We start from the raw sequence: 24,660 nt of genomic DNA, 5'->3' as shown, positions 1-24,660 counted from the left end.
ACTCTATATTTATTACTTCTTTATTTTTTTTATAGATATTTTATAGAAAATAAAATTTACGTGATAATAATAATAATAATAATAATAATAAAATACTTATTATCGTGATTAATCTTTCTTGTGACTATAAAATCGTATATAATCTTATTTTAAATTAAGCGAATATATTATCACTACTACTTTTAGCATATAAAAAAGAAATAGGGATTTTTCTAAAATTTTACAATCTCAAAAATTAAGATTCATTGGTACATATGGCCGATATAAATATATTTTATTTTTAAAATTGCTATCATCTGCCGAAAGTTCATTAAAAAAGTTTCTAAATGAATTACCGTGACTTCTCCGTGTAAGCATTGCAAAATGCGTTTTATTGCGTTTGAAATGGATCAGAAATCTAGTGTGAGTTTACGTATCAAACAAGGAAATAATCGCTACTTCATATACACCGTTCAAGTGTTTATATAACAATCGGTAATGGTGGTATGAATTTTCTTTCTTTTGCCGCAAAGTTTAAGAGGCGCTATAGAAAACAGTTTTTTGCATGAAAAACGTTGAAAATAACATACCAACAGCGCGAATCCAGATATAATTCTTGACCGATTTTTATAAACAAAGTCTTATTTTAAAGACGAAGCTTTAAAGGAGAACATGGAATACTTCAAACGAAAAAATGTTAATAAACGCTTTATGTACATGGAATATAAAATGTTTTCAAATTGTTATTATTTCAAATAACTTAATACTGTCATTTAAGCTTACAATTAATAGTATTTAATTAAAAATATATATAAAAAAATATATTCCGCCAATAATTGACAGTATATTTATTTATTCGGCGTACTTAAAGATAAATTAGGAACCTGCTGATAATAATGCTTCAATATATGGATTTTTATGAGAACAAATTTCTGTTTTATATTTTAAGATCTTATCTTTCAACTGTGCATTTGTTAAAGATTTATCTAGTGTTTTGCATTTATTGAGAAATTCGGCTATCAAACCATCAGCTTCCTATAATAAAATTATGTGAAATGTAAATAAGAATATTATTACATAGATAATGTAACATAAATCAATAAGAAATGATTATTTTCAAACCTTTATAATTTTTCGCTTTTTTTGTGGACAATCAGATCCTTCAAAAACTGTTCCCTGATAATCCTCTAATTCTGTTTGTTTTCGTTTAGCAAACTGTAATATATATTATTAATAGATTTATCTTATTCTTAATACAAGATATATAATTCAAAATTACCTCTATTACGTTATCTGGAAAATTAGCCATCTTAGCAACATGAATACCAAAGCTTTGATCACAAACACCAGGCTTTACTTTATAAAGTAAAGTAAGTTTATCGTTTTGAATAAGAGCTGTTACGTGTTGATTTTTAACTGTAGGTATTTCTTCAGAAAGTCTCGTAATTTCGTGAAAATGTGTTGCAAATAAGCAATAAGATTTAATTTCTTTTGCTAAATGTCTAAAAAAGAAAATATCATATTATTTAAGAAATAATTCTATTGTAAACAATATACGTATTATTTTAGATTGAAATATAAATTTTACTCTGCTATGGACCAAGCAATACCACATCCTTCATACGTTGATGTACCTCTACCAAGTTCGTCAATAATGACAAGTGAATTAGACGTTGCTGTCTACAAATAATATAAGAGAATAATTATATATATATATATATATATATATATATATATAACGTTTTCCAAGATATTAGTTTAATATATAATAATATATAATATTCCAAGTCATTAGTTTAATATACCCTTAAAATAGCAGCTGTTTCTATCATTTCCATCATAAACGTTGAGAGACCTTTTAATTGTGAATCATCAGCTCCAATTCTTGCTAATATACAATCCAATAAAGATATCGTTGCTTTATCACAAGGGACAAAACTTCCAATGTGTGCCATTAATGCAGTTACACCAGCAGAACGTATATACGTACTTTTACCACCCATATTTGGACCAGTTATAATATAACAATGAACCTCATCTAAAATTATTTAAGAATTAATATAAAATTTGATAATTCTTGAAAACCTAATATTTCATTAATTTATTATATTGACCTCTTTTGAAATATACGTCATTAGCGATATAATCTACGCCTTCTTGTATTTCTAAACAAGGATGTCTCACTTGAACAAGATTAAATTCACCATGCTCGCTAGAAAGCATTTCTGGGCGTACATATGTTTTATGTGCGTTTGCTGCAGCTAAGGCAAATGCCACGAGGACATCAAGACACGCGATAACGTCTCCAATACTTTTAATCGGACTGGTATATCCAGCTGTATAAATTCAATGTATAATAAAATACCTATAAATTCTATTTATCAATATAATTTTTAACTGTATAATAACCTGCAATTTCAATGATTTCTGTAACAACAGTTTTTTGTTGAGTTGTATACTTGTCTCTAGCAGCAATATATTCATCATTCAATTCGCTTAATTTATTATTTCTAAATCTTACACCACTTTTATTAGAGTCTAATATAACATAATATTTTTTATTTCTTAGTATCTTTTCCTCCTTTAACGTTATTCGAAAATAATAACCGAACTGTTGATTAGTTTCCAATTTTAATGATTTTCCTGATTCTAAACCCAAGTCATCAGCTACTTTACTTAATTGGGATTGGACTTTTTCTTCCATTTCATCCATTTCTTCCTTTAGTTCTGTTTGGAATTTATCATTATTAGAATTTATATGCATCTATATGCAATACACATAAAATCGAATCAAAAAGATGTAACGCTCGATTTTTATCTTCTTGAATTATACAAAAACATAACAGCTACCTATTTATACCTTTCAATTCATCGTCAAAATCGGGACGTACTAAAAAATCTCCTTTTTCCGCTGCGTCTAAATCAATAGTCTGTTCGATCATTTGTTGAAATTTATCCATATCATTGACAAGTTCTTTCAATGGATTTATAATCAATTCTTTTAATGCTGTTATATCAGAAGCATCAGAAAGTTGTTGTATCAATCTTGGCAAATGAGACACACTCGTATAAATTCTGCAAGTGAATATACAAGTTTAAAAATATAACTAGTATAATAAAATAATAAATTATTTCTCTGTTACTTCGTATCAAGACATATAATAAAATAGAGGTTTTCTATATTGTAAAATATAACGTTAGTTACACACTTGTAACAGTCTTGAAGATGAGCTTTTTTTCTACATAATTTTTTAGCTAATTGCTGTAAGTCTGGTATTCGTCTTAGATGATCTTCACTAAGAGCAGATCTCAATTCATTGTTTTTAACTAATATTTCTACAATATCATGTCTTTCTTTTATAAGTGCCAAATCTTTAAGAGGCTGTCTAATCCATTGTGCAATTAATCTATGACCTTGTGAAGTTCTACATTTGTCCAATAAAGTTAAAATACTTGCAGGTACATTTCCATTTAAATTAGAAGATACGTCTATACGAGGCTCAATATTAAGAGCCTTTATAGCTGCTGTGTCCAATTTTAAATAGCGTGATTGTTTTATTTGTTCTATACTAAATTGATGAATATTTCCCTCATCAGATGTCAGCTGAAATTTAATTTTTTAGTATCATATATTTAAGAAAAAAATTTCTCTCTTAAAAATTATAATTATATGAAAAATATACTTACATCCAAATATTTAATTAATGCAGATGTAGCTGACATAGCTAATGTTAAATTTACTTCAGGTAATGATTGAGCATTTTCTTGCTGGCCTTTTTTAAATTTAATTAATGTATTTAAATCTTGTACAACTGAATCATTAGAAAATTCGCTCTTTTTTCTTAAAGTAACTAAAACATTACTTCTCTCTATTACCTAAAAAATGTATGATAACAAAAATTAGATAAATCTTTTATAATATTTCATATAATAATATACTCTCTATAATTTACCAACCTGTTTTAAAGCATCAAACTCATAACTACCTTCCCCTTGGATTAGTAGACATTCTTTTGGATTAAGTGTAACAATAAGTGTTTCTAAATTTGAGAAAGATTCACTATCTTGGAATTCACAAACTGAGAAAGAAGTTGCTACAGTATCAAGACAGCTTAAACCTACAATCTATATAATATCATAAATTATAAAATATTATAAATCTTATTATAAAAATATTTCTATATAAATATACATTAGTAATTTAAATATAATCTATAATAAGTATAATAAATAGTTTTATGATATACAAACGTTATACAAACTTACTCTGGATTTTCCTTCTATTCCTAACTTTACTGCGATTACTGACACTCCCAGTGCTATATCATTGTTAGCAAATAATATATCTTCAAATTGTGACAAATTACCAGGTGATCCTTTATATTCTAATATCCAGTTTTGGTTCTTTACTGATCCTTGATTGATGTAAACTTCCACTCTATATTGTTTTACTAATAGTAAGTCACGTATAAATGCCTCAAAATGACTTTTATTTAATATAACACCTTCAGTTTTATAGGGTTCTATAATAAGAAAATTAAATCCTCAAGTAATAATTTTTTATAATATTAAAATTAAAATTGTATGATGACTTACCAGCACCAAGCATTTTACAAACAGATGTTGTTTTAAAAATTTCTTTGGCAGCAAATAAAGCATCACTTCCATGTAATGTATAATAATCACCTCTGTTAAAAAATCGTATAGTGGAACTTGATTTCTAAAATGAACAAATTAATATTATTTTTTTTTTTTTAATAGTTTGTTAATCAATTATATTTTGATTATTAATTTATTATGTACAATAACATTATAATTTTGTATCCAATGCATGTATTAATGGAAATTCTATATGTACATATAACTTATAGTTATTGATACAATTGATTAGTATCGCCTTGACCTATTTACGTAATAAACACACGCGATGTGATAAAAATTATTGATATTAATATTGATATTAAATATACGCAATTTAAGGAAATATATGTTCTAAAAAGTAATATACCTTATTAATATTATTATATACAAATTTCCATTCAATAAATGAAATTTTATTTTAATTTTAATTTTATTTCTATATATTAATAAAAAATAATAAAATAATAATATTTTAGATATATTACCAGAAGGATATTTCACATAGGACATATAATAAAATTTCTAGAAACGTTTATTCTCTCTTTACTGAGAAAATTTAAAACCTTGTAATATATCTATAGGTCAATGTCTATCGGGAGGTCAGATTGTTGAATGGGTATAAATAAAACATACGAATTCTCGAAAAGTATTGATACACACACTTCAAGCATAAAATAATACAAAAATACATGAGAATAAATTAGATAAGATAAAGAATGTCTTGTTTAAATAAATATATAGCTAAAATGAATAATTTGTTATAACATTTAATAGAGCATTGATTTAATTATTAATTTACATAGACTTTATTTTTATTGTACTATATTTATTACATGTACTTTGAAATATATTTATTGTGTGTTGTGATCTATATTTTCATTACTGATTACTAAAGTAGTACATATTCAGAAAGTATTGGTACAATCCAGAAAATCCACTGACGCCTATAATAATGAGGTCATCATGAAGTATTATTATGATAAAAGATCAGAGTTCATATTCCAGGAAGACAAATAATTTATGTTATAAGTAGGCTACTATAAAATTGGGCAATATGTTTCATTTAATTGAAATTGATGTATGAATATAACTATTAATTGAATATCATGTAAGTTATTGTAATATTACAATAACGAAAAATTATATACTTGGTTTTTGTCATATATTTTATATAACGAGTATTTCTTCAGTACATAAGAGTAACCTTGAAATTTGATTTGCTAATCTTGTGAATGAAAGCAACAATACAGTGCAGATCTTATAGACAAAGGATGACTTAATCTGTGACACATCACAGTAAATATGGATATACTGTTACCTGGAAGCCAGTATTACTATTTATTCTATTTTTATTCTTACACAAATAAAATAAATCATTGTTATTTATATTATAACATAAAAACATATAACTTTATGTAATTCTACTAGAAAAACTACAATGAAATTTAATTTTTTAATTCATATTTTTAATAGAAAATTATTTATATGGTTATATACAGATATAAATAAAAATAAATAAATAAAAATGAAATAATATAAACAACAATAAATGGAAAATGTACGTTTATATTATATTGTATTATTGAATATACTTTTACCACGAATTCCCAGTGATAAGTAAGTATATGAAGTAAAGTTAAAAAATAAGAAAAAACCCAGAATTCAGATATGAAGAAGGGGAAGCAGACATAAATGCTATTGCTGCAATCTGCTTCTGTTATATGTCATCCTTCAATGTTAGTGAGAACATCTTTAGATTAAAAGTGTGTCTTGGTCATCTCTTCCAAGGTAATAAAGTCATTTTTTTTAATAATAAATTTTGCCATATTATGACTATAATAGAATATAAAAACTTAATTAATGATTAATTTCAAAGATTATAACAAATACTTCGTAATTAATGATAAATTAAAAAATCATAAGAAATTCATAACTTGTTTACTGTTATTTAAAGATGTTTTATATATATTTGATCATTATGTATAATTTACTATAAAACTTAACAAAATTTCTCTTTTTTCACAGACTAATCTAAATATGGCAATGAAAAGGATAATCGTCTTATCCATTTTATTTACACAATCATTATCTGCACCTAGTGGTTGCATAGAAAGCTGTACTACTACTTATCAAAAGGTCAATTCTTATAGAACTCATCAAGTATCTAGTAACCTTAATGATCATGCAGATTTAATAACAGATTCAAATATAAGAAACATAAATCATTTGAATCTTGATTACAATAGACCTGGTAATTGGACAGAACAAAATGAATATAGAACAGATGGTGGTCATGGTAAAGTTTATGAAGAGCAAGGACAATATGTCGAAGGTTCAAAACGTGTAAGATATTTTAAAAAGAATTATACTTCCTCATATACTAATACTCATGTAAATAATCCAGATTTAATACAGTCAGAAAGATTAATCAATCAAAACAGATACAATTCTATGCATAATGCTGACAGTCAAAGAGTATATGAGCAATCAAGAAATTCAGAATCATACAGACAAGAACATAGCTATAATAAATTACATAATGATCAGTTAGTAGAATCGTACAGAGGAAAAGAAAGTCATAATGGAAGACTTGAGAATCTTGGAGGATTAGGCGATAGTTTACAAGTGAGTCAACATGGAATGTCTGGTGGTGATTCAGGATTGTTGCAAGGTCAAAATCCATATATTGGAGCAAGACCTGGTAATTGGTCTCAAGTTAATACATATAGAACTGATGGAGGGCATGGACGTGTTTTTGAAGAAGAAGGACAATATGTTACTGGTCCAAAAACAATTCGTTATTACCAACAAAATTATACTTCTCAATATAGCACCAACCCTAAACATGAGATTACTTCAAATATACATGATCTGCAGAATACAATACAAAAAGTAAATCAGGAATTCAAAAATTTAGAAACAGAACTCCATCGAACATCCCACTCCAAACATGTGGCATCAAGTAACACTTTGCATACAGGTACCATGAATTTAATTCAAGACAATGTAACACCTACTTTTAAAAATTATGATCTACAAGTTGCTGAAAGTGCTGATTATAGACATAGAGGTCAAAACGAGTATATGCCTGCTATTGGAACAATATATAATGTACCTCAAGATCAATTGCCAAATAGACAAACTCAACTTACTGTTGAGGATGCATTATACAGAAATCAAGACAATCTATATAATAGAAATAGACCAAATATTCAACATCAAAGACAAGAAACATATATTTCTCAATCTCATACAAATGTTTTACCCAGTCCTATTCAACCTCCAATTAATGAAAATAGCAATTATCAAAGATACAGAAATAATGAACAGATTGGGCTACAACAAAGAGAGAATTACCAAAGAGAACATTTTGATACACATCAATCACAAATGAGACAAAATTATCAATCTATAGACAGTGTACAACAGAGTAGATTGAATGAAAACATTGATAATTATCCATATTCAAGAGGACAAAGAATACAACATCAACAAGGTTGGGATGCTATGGGACAAAGAAGCGAAATTGTTAATACTAATCCATATGACAGAAATCAATATTCTTCACATCACAGAAGCAGGACATACAACATGGAAGTTGTTCGTACAGTAGGTAATAATTACAATCCAGGCTATACAGCAAATGTACAAGAGGTAGCTACTGGCACACGTGGTATTGATCAAGGAATGCAACATGAAGATTGTACTCATGAAATGCAGCACAGTGAGCATAGATATAACAGAAAATATAAACGTAATGCAGATTATCGTCGATATAATCATATTCAGGAACAACAGCAATATGGGAGAATTCCAAAAAATCCAGAACATTATCAACCAGAAAAATTGGCATACAATGACTATGAACTGCAACATCAATCTTCACAACAACAAAATCAAGATTTAACTCAACAGAGTGAAGACTTGACACAACAAACAAGTGGATTTGATGATTTAACACAACAAACTTCGGGACATTTGGAATTTGGACAACAGACACAGAATCACAGAAATCCCAGTAGTTTAAGTCAAAAATACGAAGACTTGACTCAACAAAACGAAGATTTAACTCAACAAACAGGTGGATTTGATGATTTAACTCAACAAACATCAGGACATTTAGAATTTGGGCAACAGACACAAAATCATAGGTATCCCAATAGTTTAAATCAAAAATACGAAGATTTGACTCAACAAACGGATGGATTTGATGATTTAACTCAACAAACTTCAGGACACTTAGAATTTGGACAACATACACAACAGACACAGAATCATAGAAATCGCAGTAGACATAATCAACGTATCGAAGATTTAACTCAACAGAGTGATGATTTAACTCAACAAACAGATGGATTTGATGATTTAACACAACAGACTTCGGGACATTTGGAATTTGGACAACAAACACAGAATCGCAGAAATCCCAGTAGTTCGAGTCAAAAATATGAAGATTTGACTCAACAAGACGAAGATTTAACTCAACAAACAGGTGGATTTGATGATTTAACACAACAGACTTCGGGACATTTAGAATTTGGACAACACACACAACAGACACAGAATCATAGAAATCGCAGTAGACATAATCAACATATTGAAAACTTAACTCAACAAAGTGATGATCTAACTCAACAAACAGGTGGATTTGATGATTTAACACAACAGACTTCGGGACATTTGGAATTCGGACAACAGACACAGAATCATGGAAATCGCAATAGACATAATCAACGTATCGAAGATTTGACTCAACAAGACGAAGATTTAACTCAACAAACAGGTGGATTTGATGATTTAACACAACAGACTTCGGGACATTTAGAATTTGGACAACATACACAACAGACACAGAATCATAGAAATCGCAGTAGACATAATCAACATATTGAAGACTTAACTCAACAGAGTGATGATCTAACTCAACAAACAGGTGGATTTGACGATTTATCACAACAGACTTCGGGACATTTGGAATTTGGCCAACAAACACAGAATCGCAGAAATCCCAGTAGTTTGAGTCAAAAATATGAAGATTTGACTCAACAAGACGAAGATTTAACTCAACAAACAGGTGGATTTGATGATTTAACACAACAGACTTCGGGACATTTAGAATTTGGACAACATACACAACAGACACAGAATAATAGAAATCGCAGTAGACATAATCAACGTATCGAAGATTTAACTCAACAGAGTGATGATCTAACTCAACAAACAGGTGGATTTGATGATTTAACTCAACAAACTTCGGGACATTTAGAATTTGGACAACATACACAACAGACACAGAATCATAGAAATCGCAGTAGACATAATCAACGTATCGAAGACTTAACTCAACAGAGTGATGATCTAACTCAACAAACAGGTGGATTTGATGATTTCACTCAACAAACTTCGGGACATTTAGAATTTGGACAACACACACAACAGACACAGAATCATAGAAATCGCAGTAGACATAATCAACGTATCGAAGATTTAACTCAACAAAGTGATGATCTAACTCAACAAACAGGTGGATTTGACGATTTAACACAACAGACTTCGGGACATTTGGAATTTGGACAACAAACACAAGATCACAGAAATCCCAGTAGTTTAAGTCAAAGATATGAAGATTTGACTCAGCAAACTTCAGGAAATTTAGAATTTGGACAACATACACAACAAACACAGAATCATAGAAATCGCAGTAGACATAATCAACGTATCGAAGATTTAACTCAACAGAGTGATGATTTAACTCAACAAACAGGTGGATTTGATGATTTAACACAACAAACTTCAGGACATTTAGAATTCGGACAACAAACACAACAGGTACAGAATTATAGAAATCCCAGTAGATATACTGAACAAAATGATGATCCAACTCAACAAACAGGTGGTTTTGATGATTTAATGCAACATACTTCAGGACATTTAGAATTTGGACAGCAAACACAACAATTACAGAACCAAAGATATTCTACCAACCATAATCAACAATTTCCTGATGAACAATATTTTCATCCAAGTGTATCTGGAACTGCAGAACAATCAGATATGAATGAGAATAAACCTTTACATTTACTGACACCAGCACCAAAACCAAAATGGAAACCAAGATATACAACTTCTATTCAGTTCACAACTGACAACAGTAAAGATCCAAATGTTGTGCATATTTATCATTCAAGTGATGGTACTGGTCAAACTATTTCATATCCAAATCAAATATCAGATAATTCAAGAGCTAATCAAGAAATTGGAAAAAATAATGAATTATATCCTATATATCTGCAATCTTCAAATCAGCAAGAAGTGCCAAAACAGACAAATATTCAAACAGTCGATGAAGAAGGAAATCAGCAACATCAGCAACAAAATTCCCATAAAAGAATTGCATTCACTAAAGGTGGGCATAGATTTAGACATATTTATAGACAGTCAACACAAAGTCAATATCAAAATAATTATGGAGAATCTCAATCTCAATTAAATCAAGATCGTAATCCAGAAGAAGTGTATAAGAGAGAAAATCAAAATAATAATCAGCAGAATGAGCCTTCTCAAATTAATAATTCAGGTGGTAAAATAGAACCACGTATTTTGGAAGCATATGGTGGTGGCCCATATGATGCTAATCACAGTGATGATATTTTTCATCATGTAACACAAAATCCTAGCGCTACGTTACCTCCTTATTCAGATGGTATAGATTCATGGGATATTAGAGAAAAACCAAGAGAAGTAATCCCTTTATCTACGACTACAACAGTAATACCAGAAATACCAGAAGTACCGGAAATAACAGAAAAAGTTGAAACAGAAGCTCCACCAACATTCTGGACAAGACTTGGTCATAAATTTACAAATACTTTTGATAAAGCAAAGGAAAAAGCTAGAGATATATTTGGTTAAATATAATTTTTAAACTTAATTCATTTTCAATCTATATCTTATAAAGAATTATAATATATATGATTTATTTACCACAAATAATATATTCAATTGTATATAAGCTAAAATAACATTAATATTCAATTTATAATATTATAATTTAATGCATTTAAAAAAATTAATGTAACACATAAATTGTATCATATGATTTAGTATTATAAAACTTTAAAGCATAATGTATTAAAATAAATACAAAATTATAATGTGTTAATACATGCAGATTGATTTTTTATAATTTTATAATTATAAACGAATATATTATCATCATATAATTATTAATAATAATCTAAGTATAAGATAGTTTAACTATATTTCAAACGGTGTCACAAACTTTTGAGACAAAATAAATATTAATATTATATATAAACGTTTACTTACTTCTGGAAGATTCTTGAAATATCTAATGAAACTGACTTGGGAAGGTGGATCTGAAATATTTAGTTATATATTATTACAACAAAGGAGAGAGCAACTTAAGAACAAAGGTTATTTACCCATACTAAATTGCTGATTTGGTTGTACAGCCATTATTGATATAAAAATAGTACGTTTAATGTTCTCGAAAAAAAATACAATTAATAGAAAAATTAAATAATTGAAAATATATACGTCTCACAATTGACCGTATTGTATAATTACATTTACGCATATTAAGTTCGAGCATGAACGAAGATTTTTCACCTTCCCGCGAAAAGATGATACTCGTAACAGTATAAAAAAAAAGTCTCTAAAATGTAAAAATAAATTTCTCTAGACAAGCTTGTACACTAAACTACGTCATAGTTTGACTAATATCATAATCAAAATATCGGTTAGAATTTAAATTATATATCGCTCTTTACGAATTTTAAAATGTCATGTTTAGGATAAAATAAGCAAGTGAACTCTCAATAATAATATATTATAAAAAAGTGATCTCTTCTAATCGATAACCTTCTATATAACGTATGCTGAAACATGATAACAGTGAATCACGTGTATTGCTAATGCAGAATAATAAAGTTCTATACATTTGATCTGTGAAATATATCACAGCAAATAAATATCATTATATGACCATTGTTTGTAAAAATTTTATTTGAAATCCAAAAAAAAAATGAGTTTCTGCATATATGATTCAGATATTGTTGTATGTAACAGTAACCATCTTATAACATACAATATCGATAATAACTTAGTAAGTACCATAGCACTACCTCATATGGAATGTAATAAGGGAGTTAATATACATAATAATATAGATGTAGAATCATATCACATGATAATAAGTACAACATTTTCTAATGATGGCAAATATTTTTTGGTATGTACAAATCGCAAACAATTGTGTTTATATGAAAGAAAAAGTAAGAGACTTATATCGAATAGAATACTTCCTAGAGCAGCAAGCAAAGTAATATTTTCTCCAAACAATGATATAATTGTTGCTGATAAAGCTGGAGATGCTTATCTATTTTCTACTACAAATCCTATAGAAAATGGAGCTTTACTTTTAGGACATTTATCGATGCTACTGGACATACTTGTTACAGAAGATGGAAAATATATTTTAACAACTGATAGAGATGAAAAGATCCGTGTATCAATGTTTCCACATTCGTATAATATCGTATCTTATTGTCTTGGACATAGCAAATTTGTAACAAATATTTGTGAACTACCTCATAAAAAAAAAATTCTAATAAGCTCAGGAGGAGATGGAACTTTCATGTTATGGAATTATGAATTTGGAAGAGAATTATTAACTGTTAATTTTAGTGAAAAAATTGCTAAATATAATATTGACAAATTTAATCAAATTCTTAAAACTAATCATTATGAAGAATATGTTAATGTTTTACCTGTGAAACATCTAAAAGCTACAGCACTTAATAAATTATCATCTTTACTTGTTATAAGTTTTTATAGTAGTAATATATTACTAGTATACATCATTGATGAAACAATGGAATCACATTTAACATCCACTTGGATTGAAACCATAATAATGGAAGATGAACCTTTAGATTGTTTCTTAAAAAATCATCAAATGTGGGTTTTAACCAATGCAGGAGTAAATGTATATATTTTGAAGAATAATCATTTTGTATTGGATTCAATTACAAATAATACATTAAAAGAATTGAATGAAGTCTGGATGTCATTGAATAATGATACACTTAGGCAAAATTTATTCCCTATTTTGTATAAAAGAAAATATGATAATGTACAACAATATTTAGAAAGAAAAAAATCACGTCTGTCGAATACTTTAGAATAAGTATTTTCAGTTAACAAAATAAAATTTCAAAGAAAAAAAAAGAAAGAAAGAAAAGAAAAGAAAAGAAAGAAATAAACATATATCATGTATTATAAATGTAAATTCATCTCATTATTTGAATAATAAAAGCATGACACAAGTTTACAGGAATTTGTGATATCAGACAAAATATATTGATGATAAGTTAAGCATGACTAATATATTATTAATATGCGAATTCACATGAAAATGTATGTATTGTTAAGATAAAATAAGGCTATTTTATTAATTTCTTTGTATCATTCATTAAATCACAATAGCTATATTGCTTTCTTATACTGGTTTGTAATCTAACTTTGATTCAAGTTTCTTATTATCTGAAACTTTTCTTACAGCTTTCATAAAATCTTCTTGAACAACATATTCTCTCTCCAATCTTATAGCAAATAATCCAGCTTCTGTACAAACATTTCTTAAATCTGCCCCATTAAATCCATCTGATAATTTCACTACTGCCTCATAATCTGTATTAAATATTAGCCAATTATTTCTAGAGCATGAAGATTATTTATATTATACATTACATATTAATATATTTACCAATGTCACCATGCTTAGCAATTGGACCTGCATGAATTTTCAAAATTTCAAGTCGTGCTTGTTCATTAGGTAATGGTATTTCGATCTTTCTGTCTAAACGACCGGGTCTTAAAAGAGCAGGGTCCAAAGTATCAGGTCTATTTGTTGCCATTATCATTTTAACTTGACCTAAAGAATCAAAACCATCCATTTGATTTAATAATTCCATTAGAGTTCTTTGAATCTCTCTATCTGCACTAGTTCCCTCGGAAAATCTTCGCCCGCCTATGTAAAATCAAATAGTAGTAATATTAAAAAATATTTTCTTTTTTTTTTTTTTTAATGTACTATTAACTTTGTCAGACTGTCACTTCTATATACAAATTTTACCTATAGCATCAATTTCATCCATAAATATAATACACGGTTGATGATCACGAGCATAATTAAACATTTCTCTGATCAGTCGTGCTGATTCTCCAATATATTTGTCAACAATAGCGCTTGATACAACTTTCAAGAAATTTGCATCTAACTGACTAGCAACTGCTCTTGCCAATAGTGTTTTGCCAGTACCAGGTGGACCATATAATAAACATCCTTTAGGTGGAGTAATACCAACTCTTTGAAAGAGTTCAGGATTTAGTAAAGGTAGTTCTATAACTTCTCGCAGTTCACGAATTTGTTCGCTTAAACCACCAATAGCAGAATATGTAACATCACCAGGATCTTCATGAGACATGTTGTAAACTAATGGATCAACCTAATATACAATTTATAACAAACAGTTTATAGATTAATAAAGTATAACACCTTCAATTTTTGCATATCAAATAATTTTTACCTCACGTGGTAAATAACGCATTATAGTTAGAGTTGTCATATCAAGAGCAACTCTGGTTCCAGACTTTAATTTATTTTTATCAAGTTGACGTCTACAACCAACAACATAACGAGGACCATTTGTTGCTTTAACTATAACTGAAATGACGTTACATGTTTTCTATATTTATTTTTAAAATAAAACAACAAATTTCTAAATCTTTCTTTTTTTTTGTTATATAAAATAGATTTTATATTTGTTACTAATTAACAAAACATTTGACTTACATTTCTCTTCTGTAAGTTGCTTAAGAACCTCACCAACAATCTATGGAAAATTTATAATAATTAAGAATATATATCTACATACATTGATAATTTTTTACATAAAGAAATATTTAAAAGTATATTTATTAAATAATATAATTTATTTACCTGACCAACACTTTGAAGAGCTTTCAAATCATTTTCAGACTTATCATATTGTTTGGTCAGATCTTTTAAGTGTTCCCTCACTATAAATATCAAAAAATATTTATATATATATTAGATTCAAAAAGTATAATTTAATATTTATATGTGTTTAATTATAGAGAAAATTATAAAATATAAATAACAATTAATAATAAATCAAATGCGAGACAAAGAACTATCATAGAAAAATGAGGTTAGGTAATATATGTTTTCGAGAATAGATTACATATAAAAAAAAAAAATTAATAAATAAATAAAAATATATACATCTTACTTTCTTTTAATCGTGATTCTACTTCTTTGTGTTCAAGAAGTTTTTTTCGATAATTTTGAAGAACCTTTTCTCTTACAGAATCCATGGTGACCGCCATTTTTACTTATTTTGCTGTATAAGCGTCATTGAGAAAGTTTCCAAGTAGATTCATATAGAATTGACGAAGTTTACCAATTTCATCCGCGATTGTACTTCCATCTACAGTTTATAATTTTAATAATGAAGTATAGAATATAAAATGGAAATATGCAAGATACATAATCTAATTATTTTCTATTGTTTTTTTCTAAATTGGAAAGTGACAATGAAAATAAATAAATTTAATTGATAATAATAATAATTAATTTCAGAACTGTCATTAATTATACATCGAACATCTTTTATTTTGAAAATGAAAATCATATGAAATTTGAACAGATTCAAGAAACTACTATTGAAATTTATTTTATATAACCTTTACATTTATATTCTACAATTACATTATAAACACATGACGATGTTTATCACAAATATATACCATAAGAATCAAATACACTCAGCTCATACTTATATTTTTCAAAACAAATTCTTATTACTCAATGAATAAAATTAAAAATAATACAGAAAGTAATTTACACTAGTAAATTACGTAACTACTACATTATTAATTCTGTTTGTAATTTAACGATACATTTGTTTTTTTTAATAACCTGAGAAACTGTACAGCAAACTCACATCAATACAAGAAAGTTATTTTCATTACAATACATATAAAAATAAATGTATTGTATTTGAAATTCTATGTTTCGATATTTTATTATAAAATTAACACCAATATAATCAATTTTCTGTTCTCGTAATTATATTCGTGTAAATGAGTATTTTCTAAATAGAATGTTTTAGAGCATAATGTTATTAATATACTTTTTTAAATTAATTATATAGCATTCATTTTGTAATATACTCTTTTATAAGTATATAAAATACCATCAAATCTCTATTAGAAACATAATTGCATAATAATACTATAGACAGATTAAGTATTTTCTTCAGTCTTGTTTTTTTGTAATTTTGTTACAAACGACCTAGAAACAGACACACAAAAATCAAAAGATAGTATATTTCATACATTTAAATATAATTTTAAGAATAACTCATATACCATTTATTTCATTTACTTACTCAATTATGTTTGGTAATATTTTATATCGACAAATATATTTATGTCCAAGTCCATATAATGCATCTATTCTAATCATTTCAATTAAATTTGTTTCATTTTTATGATAATTCAATCCTGCTTGATATAACTGAAATATATATCATAAAAAGGTCTAGTATATGTTTTCAAATACTTCTAACACACATATCATTTCAAGTATAATATTTAAACATACTTTTTCACCCAAGTACAATGGTATAATATTATCATCTTCAGCATGTAATATCATAATAGGACAAGTAACATTTCCAATGTGTTTGTCCGATTCAAATCGTAAACCATTGTTATAGAAAGGTTCTACAACTAGCCAATTGAACCATGGTAAGTGTTTAAATATCTGTATTAAAAAAAAAATAAAACATCAGAAATTAAGAAACAGGGACTTATTTTTAAAAATGTATAAATAAAAAACCTGTGCAAATGGATGTTCGCTTATTTCATCAATAATATTATTGAAAGGTGATTCAAGTATCAAACCCGTAGGTATTGTACCTTTAGCAGCTAATAATGCTAATGCATGCGTGGACACTCTATCCTCAAAGAATTCGTATTAAAATTACATTTTTTAATATTATTTATATAAATACATACAATTTTGTTTGTATACAATATACATAATATTGTATACAAGAATATTAAACAGATATGAATGTTTGTTTAGAAGAAAAACGTATATTAAATTTCATAAAATTTATGGAAAATATGAAAACAATTTTCATTGCTCATTGTGACAATTATATAAATAGCTGTTATAATATATGCCCTTTTTCTATACACTCACTCATATATTTGGTTATTTAATATGTATCTATACATATATCAAGCAATATTTGAACTCTTACCCAGTACCCAAAGAATGTCCCCAAATAAAAACAGGTGCAGTGCCATTAACTTTAGCCATTACCCATTCAATAATATATTTACTATCATTAACAATACCTGTTTCTGAAAGTTCTGCTTTGTCGCTATCTCCATAACCTAAATATGATATTTAAGATTATACATTGTCAAACAAATCAAAGAATTAATATAAAAGATCTTTATACATACTTCTATAATCAAAGCACACAATATGATAATCCAAGTCTTGGAAAAGTTTATAAAGTTCTAATCTATGGCTACTTGCTCTATTTCCACTATTTCCATGCATATATATAAAAACTGGTTTACTACTATTATATAAAGAAGTTTCAAAAACTTCACTTTTTGCAGCAAATGAATCATTTATTAAAGATCGTGGCAATATATGCCTGAAAATAGATAGATAATAAAGTAAATATATATATATATATATATATATATAAAAATAATGTCAATTATATTTTATAGTTATATTTCTCATATTATTTACCATACTCCTAATTTTACATGTTCCTCGGTATGCAAGTAAAAATTTCTAACTCCTTTCAAGCCAAGAAACTCTGGCTTTGAAAAATCAGTGTTAAGTGGCCAGTATACTAAAGAATAAAATTTATTATTTTGTTTGAAGAATTAGTAGCTGTATTGTTTCATATATTAGAATCAATATATACAAATGAATACTTACCAAAATTTAGAAAAAGAATTTTTTTTTGTACTGTATAAGAATAATGAAATATAATGGGTAGAATACCAAATAAAATAAGATAAGTTAGGATTGATACTTTCATAATCCATAATAAACATCTGAAATATATATAGATGGTATTAGAATTACAATTCATATATTATATTTCATAATAAAATAAAAAATTGTTAAAAAAGTGATAGTTACATCTATTTATAATATGTACTTATATGTTACTCTCCAAGTGTAATTAATAAGTTGGGAAAGCATTAAATTAATGTTATTTGGATTATTTGGTCAATTAATTTGCTTATAATTTTATATAAGAAAAAGTATAATTAGATATACCAATAATTAACCACAGAAGTTTGATTGATTCAACAAAGTAACTTACATTCCTGTGTACCAAATATCAAGGACGATGAATGGTATCACTGCTGCTAAGAGTAGATAACTCGATCGCATGTTTGTTAGTAGCTACCAAAGCTTAAGGATTCCTGTCACAAGTCCTTTTGTGATGTAAAATACTTTCAGTTAGCAAAATTTATTACAGGAAGTTATCAAAGCACATTTTATATGGAATGTTATGTTCTATTAATCGATGTATCAAGTATATATACTTGTATTTTATGGATAGATATTATTATTTACAAAAGATCTATAGATAATTTGTCCAAATGAAATGACTCACAAATATACATATAAATAGGAAAAGTAATTGCATAATCTCTCTATTTTATAATTTTAAAATCTTCAAATTCACAAAATATTGTACAATAAAACATTGTATAATTATGTGCAATTTGTATTAATGCAAAATTAAATATATTAATATAATTATAATAATAATTAAGAATGCTACTCTTTTTTTTTATCTTTCTTTTTCTGTTGTTTATAAGTGTGTGAACTTACTTTTGTATTAAAAGGCTTTGTTGAATAATGGTTGAATAACTGTCTATTCATATGCTCATAAGTTAATATATTAATAGCAAATATATACAAGAAAATATCTATTTCTTAATCCTATTAAGTATTCTTTGCCTTTGTTATCATGCACGTACAACAAAAGAAATTGTTACCTTTTTATTAAGCGTTTTTTTGGCAACCAATATAACATATTAAATGAATATAAGAAATATTGATAAATCGACACAATTATCAATATAATTATAATATGTATAATTACACTTCAGCTATGATTATAATAAACTATTATAAAATATCATTAAAAGAAAGCACACTCATTCTTTTTCCTGTGTTAACAATAGTAACTATAATGTTGATTAATAAATGATTAATCTTTTTAACACTTAAATTCAATGTTTAATTAAAATATTGGATTAAAATTCTTTTTTTTTTCTAATATTCACAAGTTATATTATAAAAAGAAGGTAATTGTCACCAATGAGCGATTATAAATCACTAATATGTCGACCTTTACTAATGGAGCTTAGGATATATACTGAAACAAATCAAAGAAAGCAGACAATAAAATGGATAGCTTACTTCGGACTATAGAACGGTATGACGTATGGCTGAATAATCCACAGAAATTGCGCTTTATGATTTTTCCACGAATTGTAATTACGTTCTTTTTTCTTATCGTTTATTCGAAATCCAATTGTAATGTAAAATTTATTAAGTAGAAATATTTAATGTACTAATTACAAACAATCAAAAGTTTCAAATAATTAGATTTGATTTTTGACAATTTGTTAACAATTAGATCACATTTAAATCGATTATTAAAACCTATTAGTCAGTGACAACTCTTTATGTGCATTGTATTTTATGCAATTTATTTCTTTTATGTTTTTGATACACGCTCCTATCGTCGTTTAAGTTAAACACACTGCGATCGATTATATTCGTCTAAATATTGAGTTTGTATCTCTATATTTTTGTTATTTATGTTGGCCATATATATAGAAAGGTTTCAACCAATCGCATTGCTTGAATGATCAGTGTACAGTAACAGTACACTACAGTCGGAAAATTTAACGTAGTACTGTTTAACGTTCTTATGACAACCAATCAGATTGCAAGGTTATCTGACCTCTACTTTCGGCGCGAACAACGAAGCATTTATAAAATATTAAATGCATAAATTTGTACACACCCAAAGCTAATATAATAAAAACTTTATTTATTACATAATAATTGATAAATTTACTTTACAAATTTATAAAGTATTTTTTAAATATTTAGTATATTTCACTGCTATAACCTAAATAACAGTAATAGAAATCAAACGGGTCGTAGTAACGTTGTCATGGCAACGCTACGATGGAACGTTGTGTGCATGATTTCTATGTACGTTTGCAGTTATTCTTACGGAAAGTGTGTGTGGCCAGTCTAAATGTTTTAACGTTCAAACATTCTACTCTCAAAAATTGAGTAAAAAGTTTAATGCTATATTTGAATAGTCGTGAGTACATATTTTTTAAATATATTAGCTAAAGAATAAATAAAAAGATAAAATAATGTCGATTCTTGCATAATATAATAATTTATCAATGTTAATTGCAGATGAGTCGTAAAGAAGCTTTATCGCAATTTATTCAACAAATTCATGGCAGACCTGTAGTTGTTAAATTAAATAGTGGCGTCGATTACAGAGGTATATATATATATATATATATATATATATATATATATATGTTTTTATTCCCATATCATATTTTGAAATTCAGAAAGAAAAATTTTAATGTTTCGTTTTAATTTTCCACTACTTATTATAAATGTTTATAGGTGTATTAGCTTGTCTCGATGGCTACATGAATATAGCATTAGAACAAACGGAGGAATATGTTAATGGACAATTAAAGGACAAGTATGGTGATGCTTTTATACGTGGTAATAATGTATTATATATCAGTACACAAAAGCGTAGAACATAGCTATGAAATAAAACAATTTATTTAATAATTATACTTTTTTATAATGAACATAAATGAAATCAATTTTTATGTTAGTATTAGACAAGTAATAACATAAATGTATGATATTAATTTCTTTTATGTAAGGAATAAAGTTAAAAAATAAATTATTAAGGGATATCATAAATGTTAATGAATTATTTGTATAAAACAAGTATATATTTTGTAATACAAATTTTTTTAATTTTTTTATATCTGTAACGATAATATATGAATCTAATTTTATCAAACTCAAAGTTTATAATATTATGCATTGTTTAAATTTCTTTAGTTTGGTATTTCCATTTCAATATCCTCTCCTATTTCCTTTTTTTTCTCATTTTCTTTTATAGCTTTTAATCTAGCAAGTCTTCGTTCAATAGCTAGTTGTCTATTTCTTTCAATTCTTTCCTTTATTTCATCACTTAACTCAGAAGTATTAGTTTGTGAGTCGTTTGTTTCTATGACTTTATCAGTTTGAGTAGAACATTGCTCCAATTCATTTGCAAACAACATATCATTAGCTTGATCATTTATAGATATATCATTTGTCTTAGGATTATGTTGTACCAATACCTCCTTCTGTTTTTCAATTTGTTCGGCAATCAGTAAATCAAATGCATCAACAGCAGCATTAGTTTCTATAGGTTCATCATCACTTGCGTTATTTTGTAAAATTTCAGCATCATCAAATGCTATCATATCATTTCTATATTTTGTTACAAATACTGAAAGATCTTTTTTGGAACCAAGCTTCTCTGTTTTTTCTAGAAAGTCATCAAAATCTAATTTTGGAAACAACCTATGTGCCCAATGTTCTAATCTTTTCATAACACGGTCCAAATCCTTTTTTTCATATCCTTTGCCATGAAATTTAAATCCTTCAAAATGTTTTTCGATGGTATGTATACCTTTAGGACCTTTCAAACGTTCTGTATTAAGCTTAGGTATAGGATTACGTACGACATGTCTCTGTGACGTGGGAGGATTAATTCTTCTTGGGACATTCTCTTTTTGTTCTTCTTCATCAACATCGTTTAAATTTTTACCATCTTTGTCAGTATCTTCTTTTTCATACTCTGCCAATATGTCATCCTCGTGATCAGAAAAATCTGACAATGCATTCATATTAAGAAATCTTTATAAGTATATAATTATATGTAGGAAAAGAAAATAGAATATAGTAGTTAAATACACGTAATATTTTGTTATATGTTCATAAACTTCAGAACTATTCAGAAAACTGCATTAGCTATATATGCCTTTTGAAAAATCTTAACCTAAAAATCGCTATCATCGTTATCTTGAGAAGTACTTGTTTCTTTTTCCATAAAACTATCGAACTCTCCGTTCGATTTATTCATTCTCTCTAACAAAGACACTAATAATCTTTTATTAAGATGATCCGTTTGCGTAATTTCTCGCACTACTTGCTGATAATTTCCATTCGAGGGACGCTCGGTTTGTAATTTCTGTAATGTATCTCCATTTGGTTCCATTGGCGTACCTGGCATTTTTATTTCGACTCTGATATATCACTAAATATATCAAAACGTATATAATTGAAGAAAATATCGAAATATTTCTCGATTGTATCTTAGGTAAAAAAGATATGCAACAAGAATACCTTGATTATTTCGATTCACAATTGCACATGCGCCAATGATTTTTCTGTTTGAATACGAACAATGAAAAGGCTTCATTTGAAAATAATATTTTTATTTACCTCTACATGATTTGTTAAACGTTTGAAAATATCTCTTAACGAAAAGAAATAAAATGATACGTATATTTTATGCATTTAAAAGTAGAGACACGTATTTATCGTTAAAAATAATTCTTTGATACGATTTTGATATAGATATATGCTTTCTCATGTTGCAGTTCAAAGATTTTTCTACTGTGATACCTTTCGTTTATTAAATTGTAGAAATAAAAAATTGTTTGTTTTTACAAATTCTTTATTTTCTTTTTGTTTTCGAAAGTTAAAGTTTATCTCTGATTTAATTTCTTGACGAAATTTGGAAAAGAAAAAACACGTTTAAATGGCATTGAATTAAGTCGAATAAAATACATTTTGCAATTGATTTCCTTTGCATATATAATGGATATGAAGTAAAAAGAAGTCAATGCCGGTAATCACGGTTCTGGGGCCTATGAAGTACACGTACTTGGTTCTTAACCACGTGGTCTTCTTTATAATATCAGCACTCATTCTTGCGTGGCATTTGTGGCGTGATCGTCAGACTTATCGTATTTTTGTGTTATTATTAGAATCTGTTTTAATATATTGAGACACATAACAAGTTTCAATTGTGAATTTGTCGAAGAAACAAAGAAATTAATTTTTGAGTACTTTTCCCTACGATTTCTATAGGACATTTGGAATCACTAACGAAAGAAAATAAACAGGTTGGTCCCCTTTCAATACATAAAATGTATTCAAATATTTAAATCGTTGATTTGATCGTCTTTGAAAAAAGTTATGAAAGTATGTACGAACTTTGACTATTTCAAAAAGTTTTCTAAACGAGTTTCTTTATTTACTAATTTCTTGAAAGGTTTCTTAACATTGTCGATCGATACTAGGTTAAGTTATACGATTAATTTTCTTTCAATTTTTCTTTATTTTATTTTCCTTACGTGTATATATTTAATATCATATTGTAAAACAATGCTTTTATATTTTTTGTTTTTCTTTTTTTTTCTTTCTTTCTTTTTTTTTTTCATTGTTTCAATACGAAACAATTTAACATATATACATATGTATTGTAAATATACATGTGTATACACATTATTAAGAAAACTGTGATTAAACTTTCTCCAGTGATATTTCACCGGCAGAACTTTCCTAGTTCTTTTCTCTTTTTTCGGTTTTCTTGAATCATCGATTTAGATGAGCATGCCAATGAAATATCGATTTCAAAAATCCATAACGTCGTATCGATCATTTTTATGAATAAACATCTATATATAAAATCTTATAAATGAATAGATAAAAAAGAAAAAGAAAAGAGAAAGATCAAAAAAAAAAAA

General features: G+C 27.0%; 8 protein-coding genes across 22 annotated transcripts in view; 4 read left to right on the top strand and 4 right to left on the bottom strand.

The window, feature by feature from the left end:
• Window positions 1-671: 671 nt before the first annotated feature.
• Window positions 672-12,207, bottom strand: LOC122628225 (DNA mismatch repair protein Msh2). Of its 3 annotated transcripts, XM_043810285.1 has the most exons (15): window positions 12,066-12,207; window positions 11,950-11,999; window positions 4,576-4,699; window positions 4,246-4,502; window positions 3,937-4,104; window positions 3,667-3,855; window positions 3,189-3,583; window positions 2,840-3,054; window positions 2,389-2,706; window positions 2,094-2,315; window positions 1,785-2,017; window positions 1,568-1,659; window positions 1,259-1,481; window positions 1,102-1,194; window positions 672-1,014 (listed from the first exon to the last, which is right to left on the bottom strand). In XM_043810285.1, exons 1-15 carry the CDS (start codon window positions 12,097-12,099, stop codon window positions 856-858), a joined length of 2,772 nt encoding a protein of 923 aa, XP_043666220.1. In that variant the 5' UTR covers window positions 12,100-12,207; the 3' UTR covers window positions 672-855. The 3 variants fall into 3 exon arrangements, with proteins under 3 accessions (XP_043666220.1, XP_043666222.1, XP_043666221.1); XM_043810287.1 differs by lacking the exons at window positions 11,950-11,999; window positions 12,066-12,207 and adding an exon at window positions 5,106-5,124; XM_043810286.1 differs by lacking the exons at window positions 11,950-11,999; window positions 12,066-12,207 and adding an exon at window positions 4,789-4,828.
• LOC122628224 (uncharacterized protein DDB_G0283357-like) lies at window positions 6,347-12,630 on the top strand. Of its 8 annotated transcripts, none has more exons than XM_043810281.1 (3): window positions 6,347-6,408; window positions 6,646-9,073; window positions 9,365-12,630. In XM_043810281.1, exons 2-3 carry the CDS (start codon window positions 6,658-6,660, stop codon window positions 11,530-11,532), a joined length of 4,584 nt encoding a protein of 1,527 aa, XP_043666216.1. In that variant the 5' UTR covers window positions 6,347-6,408; window positions 6,646-6,657; the 3' UTR covers window positions 11,533-12,630. The 8 variants fall into 8 exon arrangements, with proteins under 8 accessions (XP_043666216.1, XP_043666218.1, XP_043666219.1 ...); XM_043810283.1 differs by having other exon boundaries at window positions 6,646-9,112; window positions 9,845-12,630; XM_043810284.1 differs by having other exon boundaries at window positions 6,646-9,148; window positions 9,881-12,630.
• A 37-nt stretch (window positions 12,631-12,667) lies between these two features.
• Window positions 12,668-14,099, top strand: LOC122628227 (tRNA (guanine-N(7)-)-methyltransferase non-catalytic subunit wdr4). The gene has a single exon (XM_043810289.1). It carries the CDS (start codon window positions 12,668-12,670, stop codon window positions 13,829-13,831), a length of 1,164 nt encoding a protein of 387 aa, XP_043666224.1. The 3' UTR covers window positions 13,832-14,099.
• Window positions 14,072-16,115, bottom strand: LOC122628226 (26S proteasome regulatory subunit 10B). The gene is made up of 7 exons (XM_043810288.1): window positions 15,960-16,115; window positions 15,647-15,726; window positions 15,500-15,539; window positions 15,234-15,370; window positions 14,780-15,152; window positions 14,411-14,674; window positions 14,072-14,334 (listed from the first exon to the last, which is right to left on the bottom strand). Exons 1-7 carry the CDS (start codon window positions 16,054-16,056, stop codon window positions 14,144-14,146), a joined length of 1,182 nt encoding a protein of 393 aa, XP_043666223.1. The 5' UTR covers window positions 16,057-16,115; the 3' UTR covers window positions 14,072-14,143.
• Window positions 16,116-16,377: 262 nt separating this feature from the next.
• LOC122627655 (lysophosphatidylserine lipase ABHD12) lies at window positions 16,378-20,549 on the bottom strand. 6 transcript variants are annotated; one of them, XM_043808952.1, is made up of 10 exons: window positions 19,619-20,549; window positions 19,101-19,215; window positions 18,707-18,825; window positions 18,512-18,617; window positions 18,211-18,410; window positions 18,003-18,138; window positions 17,573-17,690; window positions 17,336-17,497; window positions 17,121-17,248; window positions 16,378-17,023 (listed from the first exon to the last, which is right to left on the bottom strand). In XM_043808952.1, exons 2-10 carry the CDS (start codon window positions 19,169-19,171, stop codon window positions 16,975-16,977), a joined length of 1,089 nt encoding a protein of 362 aa, XP_043664887.1. In that variant the 5' UTR covers window positions 19,172-19,215; window positions 19,619-20,549; the 3' UTR covers window positions 16,378-16,974. The 6 variants fall into 6 exon arrangements, with proteins under 6 accessions (XP_043664887.1, XP_043664890.1, XP_043664891.1 ...); XM_043808955.1 differs by having other exon boundaries at window positions 20,213-20,549; XM_043808956.1 differs by having other exon boundaries at window positions 19,786-19,850.
• A 430-nt stretch (window positions 20,550-20,979) lies between these two features.
• On the top strand, window positions 20,980-21,772 carry LOC122627657 (U6 snRNA-associated Sm-like protein LSm6). Its single transcript, XM_043808960.1, has 3 exons — window positions 20,980-21,134; window positions 21,236-21,326; window positions 21,458-21,772. Exons 2-3 carry the CDS (start codon window positions 21,236-21,238, stop codon window positions 21,604-21,606), a joined length of 240 nt encoding a protein of 79 aa, XP_043664895.1. The 5' UTR covers window positions 20,980-21,134; the 3' UTR covers window positions 21,607-21,772.
• A 10-nt stretch (window positions 21,773-21,782) lies between these two features.
• LOC122627656 (protein TIPIN homolog) lies at window positions 21,783-22,899 on the bottom strand. Its single transcript, XM_043808959.1, has one exon. It carries the CDS (start codon window positions 22,750-22,752, stop codon window positions 21,913-21,915), a length of 840 nt encoding a protein of 279 aa, XP_043664894.1. The 5' UTR covers window positions 22,753-22,899; the 3' UTR covers window positions 21,783-21,912.
• Window positions 22,900-23,837: 938 nt separating this feature from the next.
• The window catches only part of LOC122627668 (very long-chain-fatty-acid--CoA ligase bubblegum), a 9,869-nt gene continuing 9,046 nt past the window's right edge, over window positions 23,838-24,660 (top strand). The window contains exon 1 of the mRNA XM_043808984.1: window positions 23,838-24,036. The gene's annotated coding sequence lies outside the window, so the exon portion shown is untranslated. The remainder of the gene's footprint in view (window positions 24,037-24,660) is intronic.

The sequence above is a fragment of the Vespula pensylvanica genome, chromosome 3, assembly GCF_014466175.1.
Source record: "Vespula pensylvanica isolate Volc-1 chromosome 3, ASM1446617v1, whole genome shotgun sequence".
NCBI classification, from domain to species: domain Eukaryota; kingdom Metazoa; phylum Arthropoda; class Insecta; order Hymenoptera; family Vespidae; genus Vespula; species Vespula pensylvanica.
Note: the sequence above shows the minus strand (reverse complement) of the source record. Positions and strands in the feature narration are given on the sequence as shown.